The sequence below is a fragment of the Eulemur rufifrons genome, chromosome 7 (genome assembly GCF_041146395.1).
Source record: "Eulemur rufifrons isolate Redbay chromosome 7, OSU_ERuf_1, whole genome shotgun sequence".
Classification (NCBI taxonomy): domain Eukaryota; kingdom Metazoa; phylum Chordata; class Mammalia; order Primates; family Lemuridae; genus Eulemur; species Eulemur rufifrons.
The window spans coordinates 140,165,826-140,189,247 of NC_090989.1; the positions used below are offsets into that span (position 1 = coordinate 140,165,826).

The 23,422-nt window shown below is 36.1% G+C and overlaps 1 protein-coding gene across 8 annotated transcripts in view; it reads left to right on the forward strand.

Annotated features, from left to right (window-relative positions):
* Positions 1-23,422, forward strand: part of CNOT10 (CCR4-NOT transcription complex subunit 10) — a 74,262-nt gene that overhangs the window by 38,006 nt on the left and 12,834 nt on the right. For 4 of the 8 annotated variants that reach the window (XM_069473362.1, XM_069473365.1, XM_069473364.1 and 1 more), the window contains exons 9-13: positions 1,812-1,961; positions 2,695-2,897; positions 7,193-7,314; positions 8,639-8,815; positions 9,956-10,036. In XM_069473362.1, the coding sequence (XP_069329463.1) occupies positions 1,812-1,961; positions 2,695-2,897; positions 7,193-7,314; positions 8,639-8,815; positions 9,956-10,036 (733 nt within the window). The remainder of the gene's footprint in view (positions 1-1,811; positions 1,962-2,694; positions 2,898-7,192; positions 7,315-8,638; positions 8,816-9,955; positions 10,037-23,422) is intronic. The other 4 variants (XM_069473363.1, XM_069473366.1, XM_069473367.1 and 1 more) reach the window with 2 other exon arrangements.

The following is a 23,422-nucleotide window of genomic DNA, read 5'->3' on the forward strand; positions in this document are numbered from 1 at the left end:
AGAATTTTTCTTAAATTGTCCACAATGCCCCTACCAGGAAGCAACCTCCTTGAAACACTTTTAATGTGCTTCCTACTACGTTTTTTCAAAGCCTAGTTTTTCTCCTTTTAAAATATTATCATTGCTTAATTTAAAAATATATCAAAAGACAGGCTGGGCACAGTGCCTCATTCCTATAATCCTGACACTCTGGGAGGCTGAGGCAGGAGTATTGCTTGAGGCCAGTAGTTCAAGACCAGCTTGAGTAAGAGTGAGACCCAGTTTCCACCAAAAAAAAAGAAAGAAAGAAAGAAAAGAAAGGAAGAAAGAAAAGTTAGCTGGGCATGGTGACACATGCCTGTAGTCGCAGCTACTTGGGAGCCTGAGGCAAGAGGATCACTTGAGCCCCGGAATCTGAGGTTGCAGTGAGCTATTGTGATGCCATTGCACTCTAGGCAGGGCAGCACAGTGAGACCCTGTCTCAAAACAAACAAACAAAAAATATATATGTATGTCTCAGAAGATAACCTTTAGTTTTTAGTACTAAGCAATAAATATCCTGATTATTAATTTTGTCATTCTAGTCAGACATTTTATATCATTGAGGAAAAAAATATGGACTATTAAGTAAATTATTTCGGAATGTTTTGATAGCCATTTAGAAAAAGAAAGCTAAAGCTTGAATTACCTTCATTACTCAAAATAAAATCCAGAGAGATAGGAAGGATTAAAATATAAAAATAAAATAAAAGCAGCAAAACAAAACTTGGATGAATATTTTAATTTTGTGGTGAGGAAAGCTTGATTAAACAATCCAAAATCCAGGTACCAGAGTTTAGAAAAGATAACTAAATGTGACCACAAAAAAAATGTTAAACTTTTTATGATTAGAAACATAAACACACATACACATACTGGACCTAGTCACAAAACAGGTGACAGACCAGGGTGGGCAGGAATATTTGAAAGAGATATGACAGGTGGTTTCTATAACATACAAACCAACTGGTAACCAATAGGAAAAATATCTGTAACCAAATGAAAAAGGGCGGAAAGACAGGAAGAGGCAATGTACAGGCTAAGAAATACAAGTGCCCAACAAACATGAAAGGATGCATAGCCTCAGTGATATTTAAAGAAGTATGAATTAAAATAACAGTGGAGATTTACGCTTCAACAAACAAAAGCAAGATTTTATATGTTCTGTTCTGATCTATATATTCTTCTCATTCTTAATATACTTTGTATATGTGTTTCTACATATATTTGCTTCATTGTTTCCAGTTTTTACATAATATTTCATTTTGTGGATACAATCAATGCTGTATATTACATTACTAACAAATATTTTTTGTCTTTTGGGTTTTTGTATTATTTGTCTACAGTTATTAAAATCAGGTGGTGCTACATGCCTGTAGTCCCAGCTATTTGGAGGGACAAGGCAGGAGAATCACTTGAGCTCAGGAGTTAGTAGTGGTTACAGTGAGCTATGGTGACGCCACTGCACTATAACCCAGGCAGCAGAGTGAGACTCTGTCTCAAAAAAAAAAAAAAAAAAAAAAAAACCCAAAAATCAGAACAAAATTAGGCTAACAAAATATGCAGGGTTGACTTTTTTTAAAATAATTTTATCACTTTTAATAAAAGAGATTTTAAAAGGAGTTTAAAACTTTTTCAGATGTTTCCTAAATTTCAAATGCCTTGTGAATTGTTCTTTGAGGACTAAGTGGAATGGCAAACAATTGATTCATACCAGATGAAGTCCCATTCTTGTATGAGGGACATCAATGGTAAAATTTTTCAGCAAACAAATTTTCTTGTGTTTTCCTCAGGTGAATGTTTGAGATGCATGTTCTGGAATAATCTTGGTTGCATCCATTTTGCCATGAGCAAGCACAATTTGGGAATTTTCTACTTTAAAAAGGCTCTGCAGGAGAATGACAATGTCTGTGCTCAGCTCAGTGCAGGTAGCACTGATCCAGGTAATCCCAGTGCTGGGGGACAGTTTGTATTTTACTGTTTGAGAAAAGCATGATTTACAGAGCAAGCATCTGGTCAAAATACATGTCATGTAGACCTGCACACAGTTAACACTGATCTGCCCAACAAGTTTGGCTCTAGGGATTTTTAATAGATACTGCTACAAATTCCTGAAGTTTATCCTTTAATAGTCATATTATATGGATCTTTGATCTGAAATGCTCAATATCAAGAATTATTTAACTTTTTAAAATAATTAAAACCTACTTGAATTAATTGATGAAAAATGTATTCTAAGTCACATGTGGTCTTATTGTATTTATGGACTATGAAACATTGAATAAGTGATAGTACATGACAAAATGGTTAACCAAGCTGAAAATTTAAAAAAGTGGAAACTTTTACAGACTCTAAAAATGTGGAAAAGTGGTGTAAGGTTCAAAGGAGTGAGAGTGGGTCCTATCTCTTATCTTTGCCTTCCTGGAACATTGTTGCCTGAGGAGCTGGCAAATGAGAAGAGACATCTCTGGCCCTGCCAGCATAGACAACTGAGATGACTCTGCAGAATATTTGTGGGGTTGAGGATGGAGACCACCATTGGTGAGAGCTATTACAACTTCAAATCAGGGTTATTGGTATTAAACATGCTAGTTCTTAAGTACTTAGTGGAATAAACGTTTTGAATGTTAACTGTTTCTTTAAATCTATTTATTCTTACCTGATTTTTATCACTAGGCAAAAAATTTTCAGGAAGACCCATGTGTACATTACTAACCAATAAGAGGTATGAGTTGCTGTATAACTGTGGAATTCAGCTGCTTCACATTGGAAGGCCTCTTGCTGCCTTTGAGTGTTTGATTGAGGCAGTTCAGGTTTATCATGCAAATCCTCGCCTCTGGCTACGGCTGGCTGAATGCTGCATTGCTGCCAATAAGGGGGTGAGTGCTGCTTGGGTATCTTTTTATAGTCCATCTTCCCCCCACACACACTCTTATTATTACACAGAAAGCAAAAAATATTTGGGAACATACAGGACATCATTCTCTTTTTAACACTTAGTGAATTTGTAAAGATAGTCTTCTATTTTTTAATCATTGGGAAAAAAATTTTAGTTTCAAAAAATTGTTTGTTAACGTTCTGGCTCTTGGTAAGTATGGCAACATTAAAGAGTTGAAGTCAATGAGAAGGTCATATCTGTTGGAACAGCGACCTGCTAGTGGCTGGGGCAGGGCCCATGCCATCTGCTGGCATTAGAATGGGATGTATGTACCAGGTGATTAGAGAAGGACTCATACAGTGTGGAAAGAACACTGTGTTAAACTGTATTTCCTTTGATTCCAGGGGGTTTTACCTTGGTTTCAATAAATTATAATAGAGTTTATGGAATACCAGGCTGTTTATCTCTAATATATGATTAAGATTGTCCATAGTGGCTATGAGAATAGGCCGGCTTGCATGGACTTCCATGCTTAGATTATCTCCAAATGGCAGTTGATAGAAGCCTTTTGAATCTCAGGTGGGAGGGGTCATTGGGAGGTGGAGGAAAGACAGTTTGTATCAATTACCCGTTGTCAATATCCTCCATTTGCCACCCACCCCCTACCCTTGCTGTGCTCTTGGATATGTGAAGATTGGGGAGGTATGCAATCCTGAGGTTTTACCTGCCATGCCTGCCATAGGTGATGTAAGATGTAAGGGGTCTTCTACTGAACAGCACTTTCTGAGAAACAACTACAAAAGCTAGAGAAGGTTAAAGAGGTGTATTTGCCAGGCAGTTTTTACATGTGGTGCTTCAGTAGTTTATGATTTGAGTACACCTTGGAGGAAGAGATGAGTGATGTCTTTGAAAGGCTTTAATGATTTATTTAATTGTACTTTGCTTTTAAAAGACAACTTTCTTACTGGATTTTTTTGTTTATTTTGTTTTGAGACTGGATGTCGCTCCATCATCCAGGCTAGAGTGCAGGGGCACCATCATACCTCACTGCAACCTCCAACTCCTGGGCTGAAGTGATCCTCCTGCCTCAGCCTCCTGAGTAGCTGGCACTATAGGCACACTCCACCATGCCGGGTTAATTTTTCTATTATTTTGTGGAGCTGGGGTCTTACTCGTGCTCAGGCTGCTGTCAGACTTCTGTCCTCAAACAATCCTCCTGCCTCAGCCTCCCAAAGTGCTAGGATTACAGGCATGAGCCACCACAGCTAGCCTCTTCTCAGATAGTTTTTCACTGATAAATAATTCTAGGCAGAGTTTATACTTTTTTTTTTTTTTTTTTTTTTTGTAGACAGAGTCTCACTCTGTTGCCCAGGCTAGAGTGCCGTGGCGTCAGCCTAGCTCACAGCAACCTTAAACTCCTGGGCTCAAGCGATCCTTCTGCCTCAGCCTCCCGAGTAGCTGGGACTACAGGCATGTCCCACCATGCCGGGCTAATTTTTTTTCCGTATATATTTTTAGATGTCTGTATAATTTCTTTCTATTTTTAGTAGAGATGGGGCCTCGCTCTTGCTCAGGCAGGTCTCGAACTCCTGAGCTCAAACAATCCTTCTGCCTCGGCCTACCAGAGTGCTAGGATTACAGGCGTGAGCCACCGCGCCCGGCCTAAGTTTAATATTTTCTTTTTAAATTACTTATTTTTAGAAATAGTACTTTTAGGATTGTCTTTGTTCTACAGATGTCATTGGGCTTACAAAGACTCTTCCCCTTCTCTCTATTTTTTTTCTAGAAAGTTCTAAATTTATAATTTTTTTTTTAAATGGTAAGGATGACTTTTGGTTGCCATAATTGATGGATGCCAGAACACACGCAGTCTGTGCTGCTAGTAGGAAACTTACCATAAATAATTATCTATCTTTGTCTTTGCTTTTCCTCCTTCTAAAAAAGGTTTCAGGCTGGGCGCGTTGGCTTACGCCTGTAATCCCAGCACTTTGGGAAGCCAAGACAGGAGGATTGCTTTTGGCCAGGAGTTCCAGACCAGCAAGATCTCTCCAAAAACTAAGAAAAATTAGCCAAGCGTGGTGGTGCACACCTGTTGTCCCAGCTACGTGGGAAGCTGAGGCAGGAAAATCGCTTGAGCCCAGGAGTTCAAGGTTGCAGTGAGCTATGATTGTGCCACTGCACTCAGCCTGGGTGACAGAGCAACACCTCATCTCTAAAAATATAAATAATTAAATGAAAAAGATTTGAGGTAACCTAAAAGACAGTACAAACAACCTCAAAACACGGTCGAATAAAATCAGAGAACAAATCCCAATAGGAGTACCTATAAGCTCCAAATAAAATTCCATAAAATTTATTTAGTTAGCACAGGAGAGATGCTGAACAAAGCAGTTTGTACTTTCAGATATAAATTCATTTTGAATTAAAAAGAAAAAACAACTTGGTTAAGTTGGTGATCCTAAGGAGGTCATTTTGTCTTGTTTATCTGGGGCATGTTGTTGTAGACTTCTCTTGGCAGAGGCAAGGCTTGTCATTACCTGGAAAGTGCAATATATGAGAAAAGACCCTCCTAAACACAATCATAGACCCAGTATTTTAATTATGAGTGATCCCTTTACATTAAAACTGATCTGGCACACATTCTGGCTATTGGTGATTGAAGATACAGTTTATTATTGTGAGTTTTTGGTTCCATTCCATTTATAAGCCAATTTGTTTTCATCTTCAGATCTAGCCGTTGGATCAGTTTTCATGGCCTTAGAGATCAGGGAGGAGAATATGGATGACTCAATGTAAATTTATTACCACCAGTAGAAAAGAAGTCAGAATGGAAGTCCTTTCAGTAATGGTTCAGAATATATACGTTTTTAAAAATTTTTTATTAATATTGTTTGGCTGCCTCCTCTACACACAACTGGTTTCAATTAGAGCAGTTTTATTGTGTTTTTTAGCATTGTATAATACGTTCTTTTTAAAATGAATAGACAGGTAAATCTTTGTTTTAATTGTTAAATTATTTTATTGATACATATTAGATGTATATATTTTCAGGATACATGTGATAATTTGAAACATATAATCAAATCAGGGTAATCGATAATCCATCACCATGTGTACCGTTTTATTTTTATTTTTATTTTTTTTTGAGACGTGGTCTCAATATTTTGTCCCAGCTGGGCTAGAACTCTTGATCCTCCTGCCTCAGCCTCCCAAGTAGATGGCAGTACAGGTGCTCAGCAAATTCTTGTTATATTCAAAATCATCTATGGAAGTGCAACTATAATAAAGTGACATTAGGGAGCAATAAGTAACAGTATGGAAACATTTGTGTTTAGAGCAAAGAATTTTTGCAGGGCAGAGTTTAGTTCTACAAGTTCATATTGATTGGCTCTAGTTTGTTTACTGTATGTGAGAATTTGGTTGTCATTATAAAATGACTAGTTGGGATTTCACCTGCAGGTAAATTAGAGACTTAGAGTGAAGAGGGAAGCTAAATGAAATTGGCACTATCAAGCTTTATATTGAGATAATATATCTTAGTAAAATATCCTAAAGTACGGTATATATAAGTAGCTTTTACTACTTTCAGTTTAATGTTTACTGGGGGTTTTAGTTTCCTAGAAGGCAGAAATTGTGCCCATGTAAATTTTAACATATGGAGCTTGTTAGAGGTTACATATTGTTGACAATTTAATTAATACTTTGATTTAAGAAGGACAAGATCAAGCTGGACATGGTGGTGCACAGCTGTAGTCCTAACTACTAAGGAAGCTGAGGTGAGATGGGGGGTGTTGTAGATCGGGCCAGGAGTTCAAGGCTGCAGTGCACTGTGATCATGTCTGTGAATAGCCACCGCACTCCAGCTTGGGCAATAAAAGGAAAGAAAATATCTGTGTTTTAGGAAGTGTATTAAATAGTTGCCTCTCTTTTCTTTTAAACTACATTTTTAGCTCTCTTATTTTCCTTACTCTGATATCAAACTCCTGTAATATATAACATAATACTGGATGTGTAAAATGTTCTAACTAAATCATTTTAAATAAATTATTAGGTCATAACTGAATTGGGTTTTTTCTTAGAATTACCTCAACTCTCGTATTAACAAAATATACAGATTTTCAGCCTCCATGTACTTTTTCCTGTAATACCAAGTATTTCCTTTTATCACCAAAAAAGTCCACATTGATAGATCTTAAGAACTTTAAGTTTAGAGCAATTGTAAAAGGTATTCAATCATATTTTATACTGTATCTTACTTTTCCCGTAAGTTTATTGGAAATTACTGGTATTTTTTAGACATCTGAACAAGAAACTAAAGGTCTTCCAAGCAAAAAAGGAATTGTACAGTCTATTGTTGGTCAAGGCTATCACCGTAAAATAGTTCTGGCTTCACAGTCCATACAGAATACTGTTTATAAGTAAGTATTTTGCAAAGAGAAAGTATGTTTATATTTAACATGTTTATATTTCACATGATACTTATGTATATATAAAAATATGTTTAGGATTTATCATTAGGTGAGAGAACTACGTTGTAACTAGGTTTTATTGCTACTTCAGCAAACAGACCCCCATATATAGGTCCATAGTGAATGTTATCTGACATACTGTGATTTTGGTTTGTAACATCCACGGGTGCTGAAATTGTTAATGGCCTAGTAAGCCCTGGTCTGTTCAGTGCCATTATTCAGAATGTCCAGAAGAGGGCATCTTGATGTCTCCTTTTTATTAATATATAGTCTGGGTTATCATTGGTACTTTTCATTTGGGTATTTTCTCATAGTCCCTAGGAGTGGAAATACTTTAAAGCTAATTCTTAGTATTAGGAGAAGAAAGTATACTAATACATAAAGCAACCAAAGCAATATAGAAGCTGTTACTTGGACAACCTTCAGTTGAATAACTTTTAATTGAAAATATCCTTATATTAATATAAAAATCCCAATTTGGAGTTGCTATTATTTCTGAAGTAGTAGACTTCGCAAAGTATTAGCTGCCTTTTGTTTTTTTGGTCGGAGAAGAAAATTATTCTCTGCTGTTTAAAAGTTTTTCCAAAGCTTAAGTAGTATCTGATACACAATATTTTACTCTTAATTTAGTTCAACTGTAATTCAGAAATATTTTAAAAGACTATTATGATAAAGCATGATTTTCCTACAATTTCAAAGTTGTTACTTGTTTTCAAAATTTTATTTTTTTCCCTAATAAAGATGATTCAGTTTGGTATATCAAAGCAACAGAAAGTTATATTAAATATAAAATATCAATGAAATGATAAGACAAAAGGTAATACTGCTGTTTCAAAATGTATAAAGGCATTTTTGAAAGCACAGATCAACCAAAGCAAAGCTCAAATGTGAAAAATCTGTTTTCTTCCCTCCCTTCCCATTCTTACTCTATCTATCCTGGCCTTCATTACAACTTTTCCTGTCTGCAATTCTTCTATTATGTTAACATTGACATTGCAGATATACTTAAAGTTGTCTCGCATTCTTGGTCTCATTCATAGAGACACAATGTATGTGATGTATATACTTGCAACCCATTAATTTTACTGTTTACAACCCATATATAATATTCAGGATTTGGGTTATTTAGCATTCTTTTATAACTGCTTATGTTAAAATTTTTACCTATCAAAAGGCAAAGTTTTCATTTACGATCAATTGGTTTTATTTCTTATAATTGAATAGTGTTACTTATTTTCATGCTACTTAGCTAATTTGGTTTTGTTCTTTTAAGTGATGGACAGTCTTCCGCCATTCCTGTAGCCAGTATGGAGTTTGCAGCCATTTGTCTCAGAAATGCCTTGTTGCTGCTACCTGAAGAACAGCAAGATCCAAAGCAGGAAAATGGGTCTAAAAATAGTAATCAATTAGGTGGGAACACAGAAAGCAGCGAAAGCAGTGAAACTTGCAGGTATTCTAATCCTTGTGACCTCCCTTGGCAAAATCATTTGAGGACTTCCTTTATTAAGCCTCTTTTTCCTTTAGATAAATTCCTAAAATCTTCAGCCTGAATTTCCAGGATTCTCTTGTTTTGAATAATAGGAAAGTATTTATATTTCTAAGTATTTCTGGGAGAGAGAAATAAGGTGAAGGCTAAGTGAGCAGACATCCTTGAGAGGTGGAAAGTGGAAAGTAACTTTTTATTGACAGGAGGGATAAGACTTTATAAGACAGCATTTTAACATTTATTAAAATAAATGCTTAAATACTAAAACTTCTCATTTCTTATTATCCTCTACCTTTTCTCTTATCATATGGTACCCACTGGCCTCCAAAATATTTCTGTATATTTCTAGTTTCCTAGTATAAATTAAAAACTATGTGAATCTGTAGAAATCAAGAGAGCTTATCTAGTAATAACAAAACAAATATCACTATATACAGGAAAGTATGCTTTTCACACATGGCACATTTAAACTCACATCTCTCGTCCCAGCATTTTTTCCTTGATTATAGTAGAAATACGTGTTCACTATAGAAAATTTGAAACAAAATCGTGGAGTTAGCGTTTTTTGGTTTTTTGTTTTTCCTGTTAACAAGTTATGTTTTACTGCAGTTGATTAAAAGCAATCAGAAGAGCCAGGTGTGGTAACATGAACCTGTAGTCCCGGCTACTCAGGAGTTAAGGCAGGAAGATCACTTTGGAGCCCAAGAGTTCAAGGCTGTAGTGTGCTGTGATTGCACCTGTGAATAGCCACTGCATTCCAGCCTGGGCAACTTAGTGAGACTTCCATCTCTATTACAAAAAAAAAAAAAAAAAGCAATTAGAAGAATGAGAAATGTGTGAAAATATTGGATTGATTTCCTTTATATAGAAGAAATATTGTTTTCAGTTACAGATTTTTTTAAAGCAATGTTGTGTACTGGGGAAAAGAAAATAATATACAGTATAGCTTTAACATGTTGGTGTTACCAGATAAGCATCTTTATTGTTCTGACTCGTTTACACTTTTCATAAAAAATTGCATCGGAGTGGGAACAGGGAAACAAAATTTTACCTTTAATTGTTTATCTGTTGCTGTTCATAATTAAGATTCTATCTCTATTTTAGCAGTAAAAGCCATGATGGAGATAAATTCATTCCAGCTCCACCTTCTTCTCCATTGAGAAGACAGGAATTAGAAAACTTAAAGTGAGTATCTAAACAGAATTAGCATTGCAGCTGTTGAAATAAGCACATCTTTTTTGTTTTTTAATCTCATGTATAATGTTAATACTATGAGTTACATTGATTAAACGTCAAATGTTAAACCAACCTTTCTATCTTGTGGTAAAGCCTACTTGGTCAGAGTGTATTACCTTTTTTATGAATTGTTAAATTTGATTTGTTAATGTTTTGTTAGGAATATTTGCTTCTATATTTACAAGGAAGCTGGGTTCATACTTTTCTTTCCTTGAAATGTCTTTGTCAGATTGTAGTTTGAGAGTTACGCTGACCATATCAATGAGTTGAGAAGTACTTCCTCCTCCTCTAGTTTCTGAAAGAGTTTGTGTAAGATAGGTCTTATTTCTTCCTCAAATGTCTGGAAGACTTCACCACTGAAACCATCTGGCCTAGACTTTTCTTTGTGGAAAAATTTTTGATAAATGAATTCAAATTGTTCAATAGAGCATTATTTAGATTTTGTATGTCATCTTGTATTAGTTTGGGTAAGTTATATTTTTGAAGGAATTTTCCTTTTTATATGTTGTCAAATTTATGGCATAACATGGTTATAATATTCCCTTATATTATTTTATTTTATTTTTTTTTTTCCACTCAGTTTCCCTTATGAATTATTTTATTTTAGAGATAAGGTCTCATCTCGCTGTGTTGCCTGGGATGGACTTGTACTCTCGGGCTCAAGCCATCCTTGTTACTCAGCCTCCTGAGTAGTTGGGACTAGAGGTGCACGCCACCAAGCAATCCCTTATCTTTTTAGTGTCTGTAGGATCTACAGTTAGCTCTCCATTTTCATTTATGATATTGATCATTTGTGGGGGTTTTTTTCCTCCTTCCCCTGACCAGTCTAGTTATTGGATGGATATTTTCAGAGAATAAACTTTTACTTCATTTTCTTCCTTTGTTGTCTGTTTTCTGTATCATTGATTTCTGCTCTTACCTTTATTTTTTCTTCTACAGCTCTTGAGTTTGTTTTGTTCTCTTTTTAGCTTCTTGTATTTATTTATTTTAGACCTTTCTTCTTTTCTAATATAAACATTTTTAAAAGCTACACAGTTCCCTTTAAGCCCAGGTATAACTTCATCCCACAAATTAATTTGGTTTTTTTTTTGTTGGTTTTTTTACTTTAGGGGTTTTTTTGAGACAGGGCCAGAGTGCAGTGGCATCATCATTGCTCACTGCAACCTTAAACTCCTGGGCTCAAGCACCCTCCTACCTTATCCTCCCAAGTAGCTGGGACTACAGGTGCACACTGCCATGACTGGCTAATAATTTGTTTTGTTTTGTTTGTTACTTCATCTGGCATGGTGTTTTGTTTTGTTTTTTTAATTAAACTGTATTTAGAGGTAATTTTTTAATTAAAAATTAATTTAGAGGTAATTTTTTTGAGAGTTCTTTAGGTACTAGTTCTTTGTCAGATGTGTGGCATATTAATGTTTTCTCCCAGCCTGTAGCTTGTCTTTTCATTCTCTTAGCACAGGGTTTTCTGCAAGCTAATGTTTTGAATCTTGATTCCCACAAATTTTGCTATGTGTTTTCATTATCATTCAATTTTAATTATCTAATTTCTCCTGTGATTTTATATCTGATGTAGATCATTTGGAAGCATAGTGCTTAATTTCCAAATACTTTCTCGTGTCTCTGAGATATCTTATTAATTTCTAGTTTAATTTCATTGAGATCAGAGAACATACTTTGTATGATTTTAATTCTTTGAACTTTATTAAGACCTAGTTTATGGCCCACATATGGTTTATCTTAGTGAATGAGCTATATACTATTGAAAAGAATGTGTGTCCTGCAATTGTTAAGTATATTATTGTATAAACATTAACTCATCATAGCTGATAGTATTGTATTGTTCCGATCTTCCATGTCTATACTAATTTTTTGTTGTTCATTCCTATCAATTGTTGGGGGGGGTGTTAAAATAGTTATCTATGATGATAGACTAGTCATCTATTTCTCCCTTTAACTGTGCCCATTTTTCCTTCATGTATTTTGAAAGTCCTATTATTAGGCACATACCATGTCTGAAGAAGACAGTTTCTCAACACACTCACACAGAACACTTCTTATATCTGATGTGTGGGTTTTTACCTATACCAACCAATTTATCAACTCTGTGGACATCGGCTGAGTATACTGTAATTTAATTCAATGTTGAATTAAATATATATATACCCATATATATAGGTACCTATATACCTGGATTTAGGGTCAGATCCCACAAGTTAAAGGGCACAATCCCATAAAGTTGCCCCCATTTGAAATGCCAAGTCCAATTCTGAGCCTTCTATACTTCTCACTGACTGGCTATAGATCAAGGGCTGCCCCAACCCACTTCTCAAGTTTGATAATTTGCTAGAATGGCTCACAAGGCCGGGCGTGGTGGCTCACGCCTGTAATCCTAGCACTCTGGGAGGCCAAGGCGGGTGGATCGCTCGAGGTCAGGAGTTCGAGACCAGCCTGAGCAAGAGCGAGACCCCATCTCTACTAAAAATAGAAAGAAATTATCTGGCCAACTAAAACATAGAAAAAAAATTAGCCGGGCATGGTGGCACATGCCTGTAGTCCCAGCTACTCGGGAGGCTGAGGCAGTAGGATCGCTTAAGCCCAGGAGTTTGAGGTTGCTGTGAGCTAGGCTGATGCCACTCACTCTAGCCTGGGCAACAAAGCGACACTCTGTCTCAAAAAAAAAAAAAAAAAAAGATAGAATGGCTCACAGAACTCAGGGAAACACATTACTTACATTTAAAAGATACAGATGAATAGCCAGATGAACAGGTACATAGGACAAGGTCTAGAAGGGTTCCAAGCACAGGAGCTTTTGTCCCCATGGAGCTTGTGTACGCCACCCTCCTAGCATGTAGATGTAGTCACCAACCTGGCAGCTCATCAGATTTCCTAGTTCCAGAGTTTTATAGAGCTTCATCTCCAGCCCACCTCCTCTCCACCCCCAGTTTGGTGGGAGGAGCAGAAAGTTCCAGCCTTCTCTTTAATCACTTGGTCTTTCTGTTGACCAGCCCCATCCTGGGGCTATCTGGGGGCCCTAGCCTAAATTGCTTCATTAGCATAAACTCAGGTGTGATTATGCTAATAAGGGGCTGGTTATTAGCTTCAAAAGACCTTCCTTTCACTCAGGAAATTCCGAGGGTTTTAGGAGCTCTCTGCCAGGAATAGGGACAAAAACCAAATAAATATGTTTCTTATTATGCCACATTACGTTTATGATGAACTAGCCTTTTTATCTTTATGAAGTGTCCTTCTTTATCCCTGGTAATACTTTCTGGTGGGGTTCAGAACATGCTACCCCCAAAATATGGCACTTTGGCATTTGAGAAAACAGCAGAAGGACAAGTACACTCTTCACCTTCCCCTTCCCCTTCTTCCCTGAAATAGGCTATAAAACCTAGGAAGGTCACTCTCTGACCTTCTCCCATTTGTCTCCCTTGAAACAGGTCACAAGACCCTCATTCAAGAGGTGCCTTTCCTATACATGGAGGAAAGGAACATTCTTATCTCTGAAGACATAGGGACACAGAGAAGAATCTGGGGGGAAAGGGGGCCTTACCAAGTTCTACCCAGTTTATTACCATGATCATACCCTATCTGTCCAATCATACTTTACAACTATCCACTTCTTCATCAGACCTAGGCATGAAAATACACAGATTTGTTTCCCTGTTTCTTTGAGTCTTCATTTCTGAAGGCTCCTGATTGTCACATAAAACTTACTAAGTAAATTTGGCTTCTTTTCTCTTAATCTGCCTTTTGTCTTAGGGCTTCAGCCATGAACCCAAGATGGGAAAGAAAGCAATCAAATTCCAGCTATATAACTAAAATAAACTTACTATGCTAGGTTTTTATTCTAAGTGGGAATCTGTAAAACAAAGCAAATTAAGTAAAGCTAAACTGGGTTTAGTATAAAGTAAGCTTGAGAAGGAAGGTGTGGATTGTAAAGTTCAGCAAAGGCAATATTTGGGAAAATGCTTCAACTTGCTAAAAAAAAGTTCCTCTTCCCCCAATATGCTTAATGTTTTCTAGAGATATTTCTGTTTATGTAACCACCTGAATTTCATATTTATCTAGGGGTTTATTTTTAATAAGTTATTTTATGGTAAAAATCCAAATAGCACAAAAGGTTACGTGGTGTAAATCTTGCCCTATCCCAGTCCTGTTTCCTCTCCCCTGCAGGTATTTGCTGACTGGTTTCTTGTACATCCTCCCAATGACATTTCTCCTCCTTGTCCCAATGTATGTGTGTGGTGTTTTTTACACCAAGAATTGTGTTGTCTCTAACTGTGCTGTACCTTACCTTTCCTTTTTGACAATATATCTTTGGAGATTGTTCTATATCAGTACAAACCTTTTTCATTCTTTCTCATGGTTGCATAGAGTTGTATTTTATGAATGTGACATAATTTACTTAACATTACTTCATATTTGCATTTTGCATTTTTTCAGTCTCTGCTGTTACAAATGCTGCAGTGAATGTCATTGTACACATTTAAGGGAAATCTTTAATGAAGAAGGTATTTGAAACAGTTTTTCAAACTTGATTTAATTTTTACAAATTTACTTGAATAAGTGCTAATCTTAGGATTGTTTTATTTATGCTTGCAATTTAAGAAGTATCCCATAATGGTTGAACATCTGTAGAGTTGTGTAATTTAACTTTACCTTCTAAGAATGTCATTAAAGAGAAGGGTGCGTGCAGGGTGGGATTCTTCTCAAAGAATTTTGTACCGTTTGTGGCATAACTCTTTGCTTTCCATATGTCCTAGTAGGGTATGGTGATTTTCAGATAAAAATAAAATTACTTCCCGTTACTTTCCTCTTTTTGTGGAAAGGGGCAAAGGGTCTCCATAGGGAATTCCATCATCATAAAGTAAGGCAAAGATGGGTTCTCTGGTATATATTAACCTTTTTTCTTATGGAACAGATGGGTGAAAGAGAATGGAACAAGATGGAAGGAGCCTTAGGGTAGATTTATAAAAAAGGACTGCCATGCAAGACAGTAGCAATGGTAATGTGGAGACAAATGGTGAAGGGAAGGAGTCATAAAATATTTGTGTCGAAATTTTCAAAGCTATAAAAGCTCACAGTGTGGTTGGGTGTGTTAAAGGGCAGGTCTGTGGCAGGAGCCAGCTGTTTTCTATGTCAGGAGCCTAAGCACATTGGTTCTCTATTAAGATGGTGGAATTCTTAGAGATTCTGTCTATTTCTGATCTGAATCTTTTATGTGATTGAAAATGTGTGTGACTAGTATATAGTTTAGTTTTTATGGACTACTATATTTGACCCCTTGTGCTCTATGATACCCAAGATACCAATGCAAAGCCCCATTTCCTATTTCCAGCATAACTTATATGCACTAAATTATCATGACTTTTCTAATGGCCACTTCTTACGATATGGGTTCACAGCCTTTTGAGTATTTTCACTTTTTTTTCATTCATACATAAACGAAGATGAGTAAAAAAAATTCACTATAATTAAGTTGTGTTTTCAAAAGACAGATGACAATTGAAGCTGTTGTGATATTCTATGTTAAGTCAAAGTAGCTTTCAGAAACATAGTCTTACAAATAAAAATTTGTCCCCAAATTAGGAAAATGTCTGAGAAATCAAGTAAATAGTTTAATTGTAAGGCTTGGATGAACTTAGAGATACTAATATAATGGATCAGGACACAGTTGTCCCTGGGTATCTATAGGAAATTGGTTCCAGCACTGCCCACAGATACCAAAATCCACAGATGCTCAAGTGCCTTATATAAAATGGTGTGGTATTTATGTATAACCTACCACATCCTCCTTTATACTTTAAATCATCTTTAGATTTCTTATAATGCCTAATACAATGTAAATGCTATATAAATAGTATTAATAGTTACAGTATATTGGGTTTTTTATTTGTATTATTTTTTATTGTTGTGTTGCTTTATTGTTTTATTTTTTTATTTTTTGAGATAGTCTCACTCTGTTGCCCAGACTAGAGTGCCATGGCATCAGGCTACCTCACAGCAACCTCAAACTCCTGGGCTCAAGCAATCCTCCTGCCTCAGCCTTCCAAGTAGCTGGGACTACAGGCATGCGCCAACATGCCCGGCTCATTTTTTCTATTTTTAGTAGAGACAGAGTCTTGCTCTTGCTCAGGCTCATCTCTAACTCCTGCCTGACCTCAAGTGATTCTCCTGCCTCGGCCTCCCAGAGTGCTAGGATTACAGGTGTGAGCCACTGTATCCTGTCAGAAAATGTAATTAATCACCAATATTGATAAATGGTGGATTTCCTTATATATCATTTATAAGGTGGCATGATATGGAAAACTTGGCTTCTTAACCAAAAAGGAAAAAAAAAAAAAAAAACTTCTCTAATTTTATTTAACATGTATTCCTTAGACTCTAAGCCTGCACTGTCCAGTACCAAAGCCATTTGCCACATACGGCTACTGAGCACTTGAAATGTGGCCAGTGTGAATTGAGGTGCACTGTTCAAGTATAAGATATACACCAGCTTTCAAAACTTACTATAAAAAAAGTAAAATATGTCATTACTATCTTTATATTGATTATATGTTGAAATGATATTTTAGACATTGGGTTAAATTAAATTTATTAAAATTAATTACTATCACCTATTTCTTTCAATTTTTTTTAAAGTGTCTACTAGAAAATTTAAAATTACATTTGTGGCTCCAAATATATTTCTGTTGAACACTGCTGCTCTCAGGGTTTAGAACAAATGTGTATTTGAAATGTTTGTATTTGTCGTAACATGGTTTTTACGAGTGTGTAATGTTACTTGGCCAAAGTTTTCTCACATGCCACAAATTTTAGCTGAATTTTTTATCTCTTCAGGAAACTTTTTTTCTTTAAAAGATCTAATGTCCAAAGGAATCTTAGAATGTAATTGCTTATGCAGGATTGATATTTTGACCAAATGCTTTGATTTAAATATGAATGTTTACCATATACATTTGGGAGATAATGGGGTTTTTTAAACACAATGGTTGGTTATAACATGAGTATATTTTTCTCCTAAGATGTTTCTTATTTTTTAAAAAGTCAAACATTTGGCCGGGCGCGGTGGCTCACGCCTGTAATCCTAGCACTCTGGGAGGCCGAGGTGGGCGGATCGTTTGAGCTCAGGAGTTCGAGACCAGCCTGAGCAAGAGCGAGACCCCACCTCTACTAAAAATAGAAAGAAATTATATGGACAGCTAAAAATATATATAGAAAAAAAAAAAAATTAGCCGGGCATGGTGGCGCATGCCTGTAGTCCCAGCTACTCGGGAGGCTGAGACAGTAGGATCGTTTGAGCCCAGGAGTTTGAGGTTGCTGTGAGCTAGGCTGACGCCACGGCACTCACTCTAGCCTGGGCAACAGAGTGAGACTCTGTCTCAAAAAAAAAAAAAAAAAAGTCAAACATTTATTGACTATCCACTGGTATCTTATTTTTTAAAAATCACTTTATTGAGATATAATTCACATACCATACCATTCACCCATTTAACACATTGAGTGCCACTCTAGAAAAAAGTTTTTTTTTCTTGGGGCCACAGTATTTTATTAGGAAAATAGAATAAAATCTTCAAAAACAAAATGATCCTTTCTAATTTAATAAGAAAAATTTTTATTTTTTATTGTTTTCTATGCCTGAGTTATATGCAGCTTCAAAAATAGTTCCTGAAGCTCCCAAGGTGAAAAGATACATGAGTTACATATGCTTCACGAGGCCCCGGCTCAAAACTAGTGTGAGTTAAATACAACTCACATGGCAGTTAATGTGTTAATGTATACAGTCCAATGAAGGGTTTTTAGTATATTCATAGATTTGTGCAACCATCACCATAGTCACTTTCAGAACATTTTCATCACTCCAAAAATAAACCCTGTACCCTTGAGCTATCACCCCCTGTTCCTCAGTCTACTCCCATCTCTAGCTAATCTACTTTCTGTTTACGTAAAGTTCCCTATTTTGGACTTTTGTATGAATGGAATCATATAATAAGTGGGCTTTTGTGACTGGTTTCTCTCACTTAGCATAATATATTCAGGATTGATCCAAATTGTAGCACGTATTAGTACTTCATTCCTTTTTTTTTTTGCTGAATAATACTCTATTGTGTAGATAATACCACATTTTGTGTATCCATTTGTCCATTGATGGACTTTTGGATTATTTCTATCTTTTTGCTATTGTGAATAAGGCTGCTATAAACATTCATGTATAAGTTTTTTTGTGAACATATGTTTTTATTTCTCTTGAGTATAAACCTAGGAGTGGAATTGCTGGGTCATATGCTTGCTCTGTTTAATTGAGAAATTATGAGACTGTTTTCTAAAGTGGCTCCACCATTTTAGAAACACACCAGCAGTGTATGAGGATTCCAATTTCTTCACATCCTCAACAAACTTATTATTGTCCATCCTTTTTATACATAGTAGTGGGAATGAAGTGGTATATCATTGTGACTTTGATTTGCATTTTCTTGAGTAATGATAATGTTGAGCATCTTATATGCTTATTGGCCATTTGTATATCTTTCAGAGAAAAATGTTCAGATCCTTTGCTCATTTTTAATTAGGTTATTTGTCTTTATTATTGGGTTCTAAGAGTTCTTTATATGTTCTAGATACAAGTCTCCCATCAGATATATGACTTGTAATTATTTTCTCCCATTCTGTATGTAGTCTTTTCACTTTTTTGAAGGTGTCCTTTGAAGCACAAAAGTTTTTCATTTTGATAGAGTTCCATTTACATTTTTTCTTATGTTGCTCATGCTTTTCATGTCATATCTAAGGCTCCTTTGCTAAATCCAAAATCTTGAGGATTTATCCTTATTCTAAGAGTTTTAAGTTTTAGAGCTTACATTTAGGACTCTGATCCATATGAGTTAATTTTTGCATATGGTGTAAGGTAAGGCTCAACTTCATTCTTGTGCCTACTGGGATCTTATTAATAATAAAGAAATGAGTTCATAAGTTCGTAAGTTTAGTGACATATTGACATTTTATTATTGGATAGTGGTTTAATAACTGTCATGGATATGTATTAAGTCTTACATGTTGCATATTACAGGACATCTTTATTATTCAGCCTGAGATTGTGATATTAGCCAAACTTTTATTTTCTAAAATTAAAATGGAGACTGCTCTAAAATTTGGTAAAGAGTATAACAGAACTGTAAAAAGATAGGAAATAATGTTGGGGCCAACATCAGAAATGTCTGTATAAGAAATTAAAAGCATAGAAAATGAAAATGAAATTTTAATTTGTCTTTTTTTTTAATGAGAGGCCCCAAAATGGATAAAAGGAAATGTTTGGGCCAAATTTAATTAAGCCCAGTTAAGTTGTTCCACAGGTATAAATTATGAAAGCTTTAATTAGTTCTTTCAGACTCTAATGTGACACTCAGTGAATTATTTCCCATTTAGTTAAAAGGGACCTCCTGTGATCCAGTGTTTATCAAAGAAGATGAATCAAACAAATGGTTGATAACATAAATATTATAGACAGTTTTAGTGTACTTAAGGAATCATATTTCTTTTGGTCTTAGCCCAGTGGTGACACTGTAGCTCATAAGACATACCTAACTGGATTATGGTTAATAATCCTTTGAATCTCATATTGCTTTTGCTAGAGACCCAACCCCATTTCATTCTTATGCCTGACTGTGGTCTTACTGTATCTTGTTCATCTAATAAACTCTACAATAGAAGGAACCCGTCCATGTGACATGTCCTTCACACTATCAGTAGTCTGTGTTCACCTGGGCATGATTCACATCTGCCTCCAAGGATCTCATTTAGATGAACTGGTGATCAGATTGATCACAAACCAGGGTTAAAATAATTCATCACTGGTCTGCCACTCTGTGGAAACCCCACAGAGGCACTGCTGACCTTGGACAAATCATTTAACCCCAGTGGGCCTTCCTTTCCTCTTCTGTCAAATAAAGCAGTTGGATTGGGTGATCTTAAGGTCCTGTCCATGTATAAATTGCTAAGTCTCTGTGACTTCATGCATTTTATTTGCTGCGGGGTAGGATTGGGCTCTTTGGGATGCTGGATTTGGTGAAGATAAAACTTTTTTAGCTTATTTGTGCTGGACTTCTGTTTTTATTGGATTTGGGATATGTTTATCAATAAGATTCTTTTTGCATAGAACTGTTATAAATAGCAAAATGTTAACAGAAGACATAAAGTGAAAAACTAATTGAATTTTTAAACTTCTCTTAAGAGTTGAAAGTTGACAAGTTTATTTTTTGGATATTGTAGATAAATTGAATCAGCTTGAATATTTTTGTTTGAAATTTTTAAATGTATCATATTCAGTTTGAGAAATTACATTATGAGGTTTTTTGGCCAATTTTTCAAGTAATGTTTACTGTGAGATTGCTTCGTAAATTTATTTTCCTTTGACAGATGGAGACTGACTGGATTTACCCCCACTTTAGCCTCTTTTAATAAGGGTTAAACTATTTCAGATATTTAGTTTAGATTCATTTAACTCACAGAATATATGGCTTGACAAATTTTAATGCCCAGTCTTACATAGCTTGTTGTAATTTGGTGCTTTAAGAAAAAATTTTTTCCGTTTTCTTTCTTCCTTCCATTCTTCCTCCCTCCTTTCCTTTCTTTGCCTCTTTTTTTTTTTTTTTGGTCCCCTCTTCTTTTCCGAGGGTTGGTGTTCTAAGGACCTAGAGCTAGCTCCTCCAGCGTGTGAGGGGGAGAGTGTGGGGTTTTGTCAGATCCTCCACAGGGGGGAGAAGCGAGTGTCTCTTCCCTTGAGGTATAGTTCTTCCAGTCTGATGAACTGTCAGATCCACTGAGTGATTGGTAAAGCAGATTGGACAGTGACTCGAGGAATTGGGGGGCAGGGGGAATATTTTAAACAGTAACTATCAAAAGGAAAGTGATTTCTCCAGAGGCTTAGTAGATAGAGCTGTGTGTTTCTAGTGTTAGCAGTCTATAGCAATTATGCTGAGTGCAGTACTGTTTTCTAAGAGGAAAAGGAGGATGAGTGTGAGCGGGTGATGAGAGGTGAGTTGGGGTGGATTGTAAGGCACCAAGAGAGGGGGAGTGGGAGCATAAATATTGGTTTGAGTTTCGGGGAATGAAAGTTACTTAATCCTGATAGCCCTTGATCAGAATGACAACCCCCAATTTTTTTATTTGCATATTTGTTTTTTAATAGAATGATTGTGATTTAATGTGATACCTTAGAGTAAAAGGTAAAAAAGTTGAAGAAGGCAGATTTTTATATTCTTGTACATAATTATAGTTTGGGCTTCCTGGGAAACAAAACCCTGCTGCACATCTTACATGACTGATTTCTGGACCCAAAGTGGGCTTGACAGTGGGCTGGAGCAGTAATAGCCCACCTACTGTCAGGGGAGGCCAGGGCAGGCATTTCCCAGCAAGCCTGCCTGAGATGGGGCTTATCCTAGACCCTAGGACCTAGGAAGAGACGCCTGTATGTGGGGGCCAAAAAAGAGTTGGCTTCATCAGCAAAGTGACCTACCAACAAGAAAGGTGGGGGTCTGGGTGCCTGAAATTTAAAACGTTGGAAGCTGTCTTCTTTAGCAAGTACCTATTAAGCACCTACTGCACACGGTGAGAAATTGCTCTAGTCTTTGCATAGGCAACAAAAGATGTGCGCTTCTGCTTTAAGGAGCTTATGTTTTGCCCTAACCTTTGGCAAAGTCACAGATGAAAATGAATATTAAATTTTGTGACTGTCATTCATACAGGCCCCTGAGCCGATGATCTTCTTGAGCCTCTGGACACCAGAGCTTTAAAAGTCTCTTTTTTTCTTCGTAAGCAATACATACCTGACACGTGGTAGGCACTCAGCATACTTCTTAAGTGAATGAATGTTCATTGCCATTTTAAAATAAAAACTACAAATAAGCCAAAAGAAAAGATTGTCACCTAATCTTGCGACACATACTTAACCCTAACATGCTTCTGAAAATGAGAGATAACTAGCCAGTGCCTCCCACCTCTGGTTTCTTGAGACTTCCTTCAGGGGCAGGACTCCCCCCAGGGACTGTGGCCACCAGGGCAACCTTGCCACTGAGGCCAACTCTTGGAGACCTAGGGATATTGACAGTAGGCTTGCCAGGAAAATTCCTTTGGAAATGGCACCATTTGCCTCCTCTCAAGTTACTCTCTTCTGTGAACAGGTTTCAGATTTAAAATTATATACTCTTAGGATAAAACTAAATAAATAAAATTATATACTCAGTAACAAAATATAAATTTGTAGTGTTTGGATTAAATATGGTTTTCTTCCTGTTTAAAAAGACGGGCCAGAGTACCTATGTTCTGTGTGCCTAATACTTAGAAAAATCGTAATGTACAGTAATCTTTTCTTTATTTTTAAGGCAGTCTTGTGAATTGATAGAGAAGCAATGTGATTAGATGGGAAGAGCAGTGGTTTGGGAGTCCACAGTGTTGCATGTTAGTCCCGACTAATCATACACTCTAAGCTAGAGGATATTAAATATTTAACCACTTTGGATGTCAGTCTTTACATTGATAAAACAACAAAGTGCCTTAAACAGTTTTTCTGCCCTACCATAGTAGACTAAGGCCATAAACCTCAATTTCCTTGTGCCTTTTCCAGGACCAGTCTACTTCTCTGTGTTTGGAGTTAAGGGTATACTTTTCTGAGATTCTAGCAACCAAGAGTGAGCAAAGAAAGAGGAAACAGCAGAATACTTTTGAATTTGCCCAGCTGTGCTTTTTACTAGAAGGGCCATTTCTAGTTAGAGGATTTCAGAGCATTAGAAAACTCCGTAGTGATATGATGGTTACACTCTTCCTTAGACTAAAATTACAACCTGAATGCACTTAATGATATGTATGTGTATTGTAATTTGTAAACATAACTCAAAACCCTATATCTGAGTAAGGTCATTTGTGATCGGCCATTCGGACTTCATTTCTATTTGACAAGGGTTTATTTTAAGATTGCTTTGTTGGAGCAGTTGTTTACCATTCAAGTGATCTATTAGTGTCAAGTCTTTAGGTAGAACTGTTTTAAATGAGCTTGCCCATTAAGTAGAAAACCAAATAGAAATTTAGGTTTCCAGCCTAACTTAGCAAAGTCAGTGTAGCTTAAATTTTATCTTCAGATATGTTTGTTTAACTTGTTTTCTTCCTTCAGTATTCATTTAGAATAATAGTAACTGTGTAAACAAAAAAATTTTTTTTTAGCTGTTACTTAGCAAGAACTATTGACTTCTTAATAGGTTCAGGCAAGAATACAGTAAGCTAAGCTAAATGGATTCTTTAGTAATGTTAATTGTGTTTCTTAGCAAAATCACCAATACGTATAGA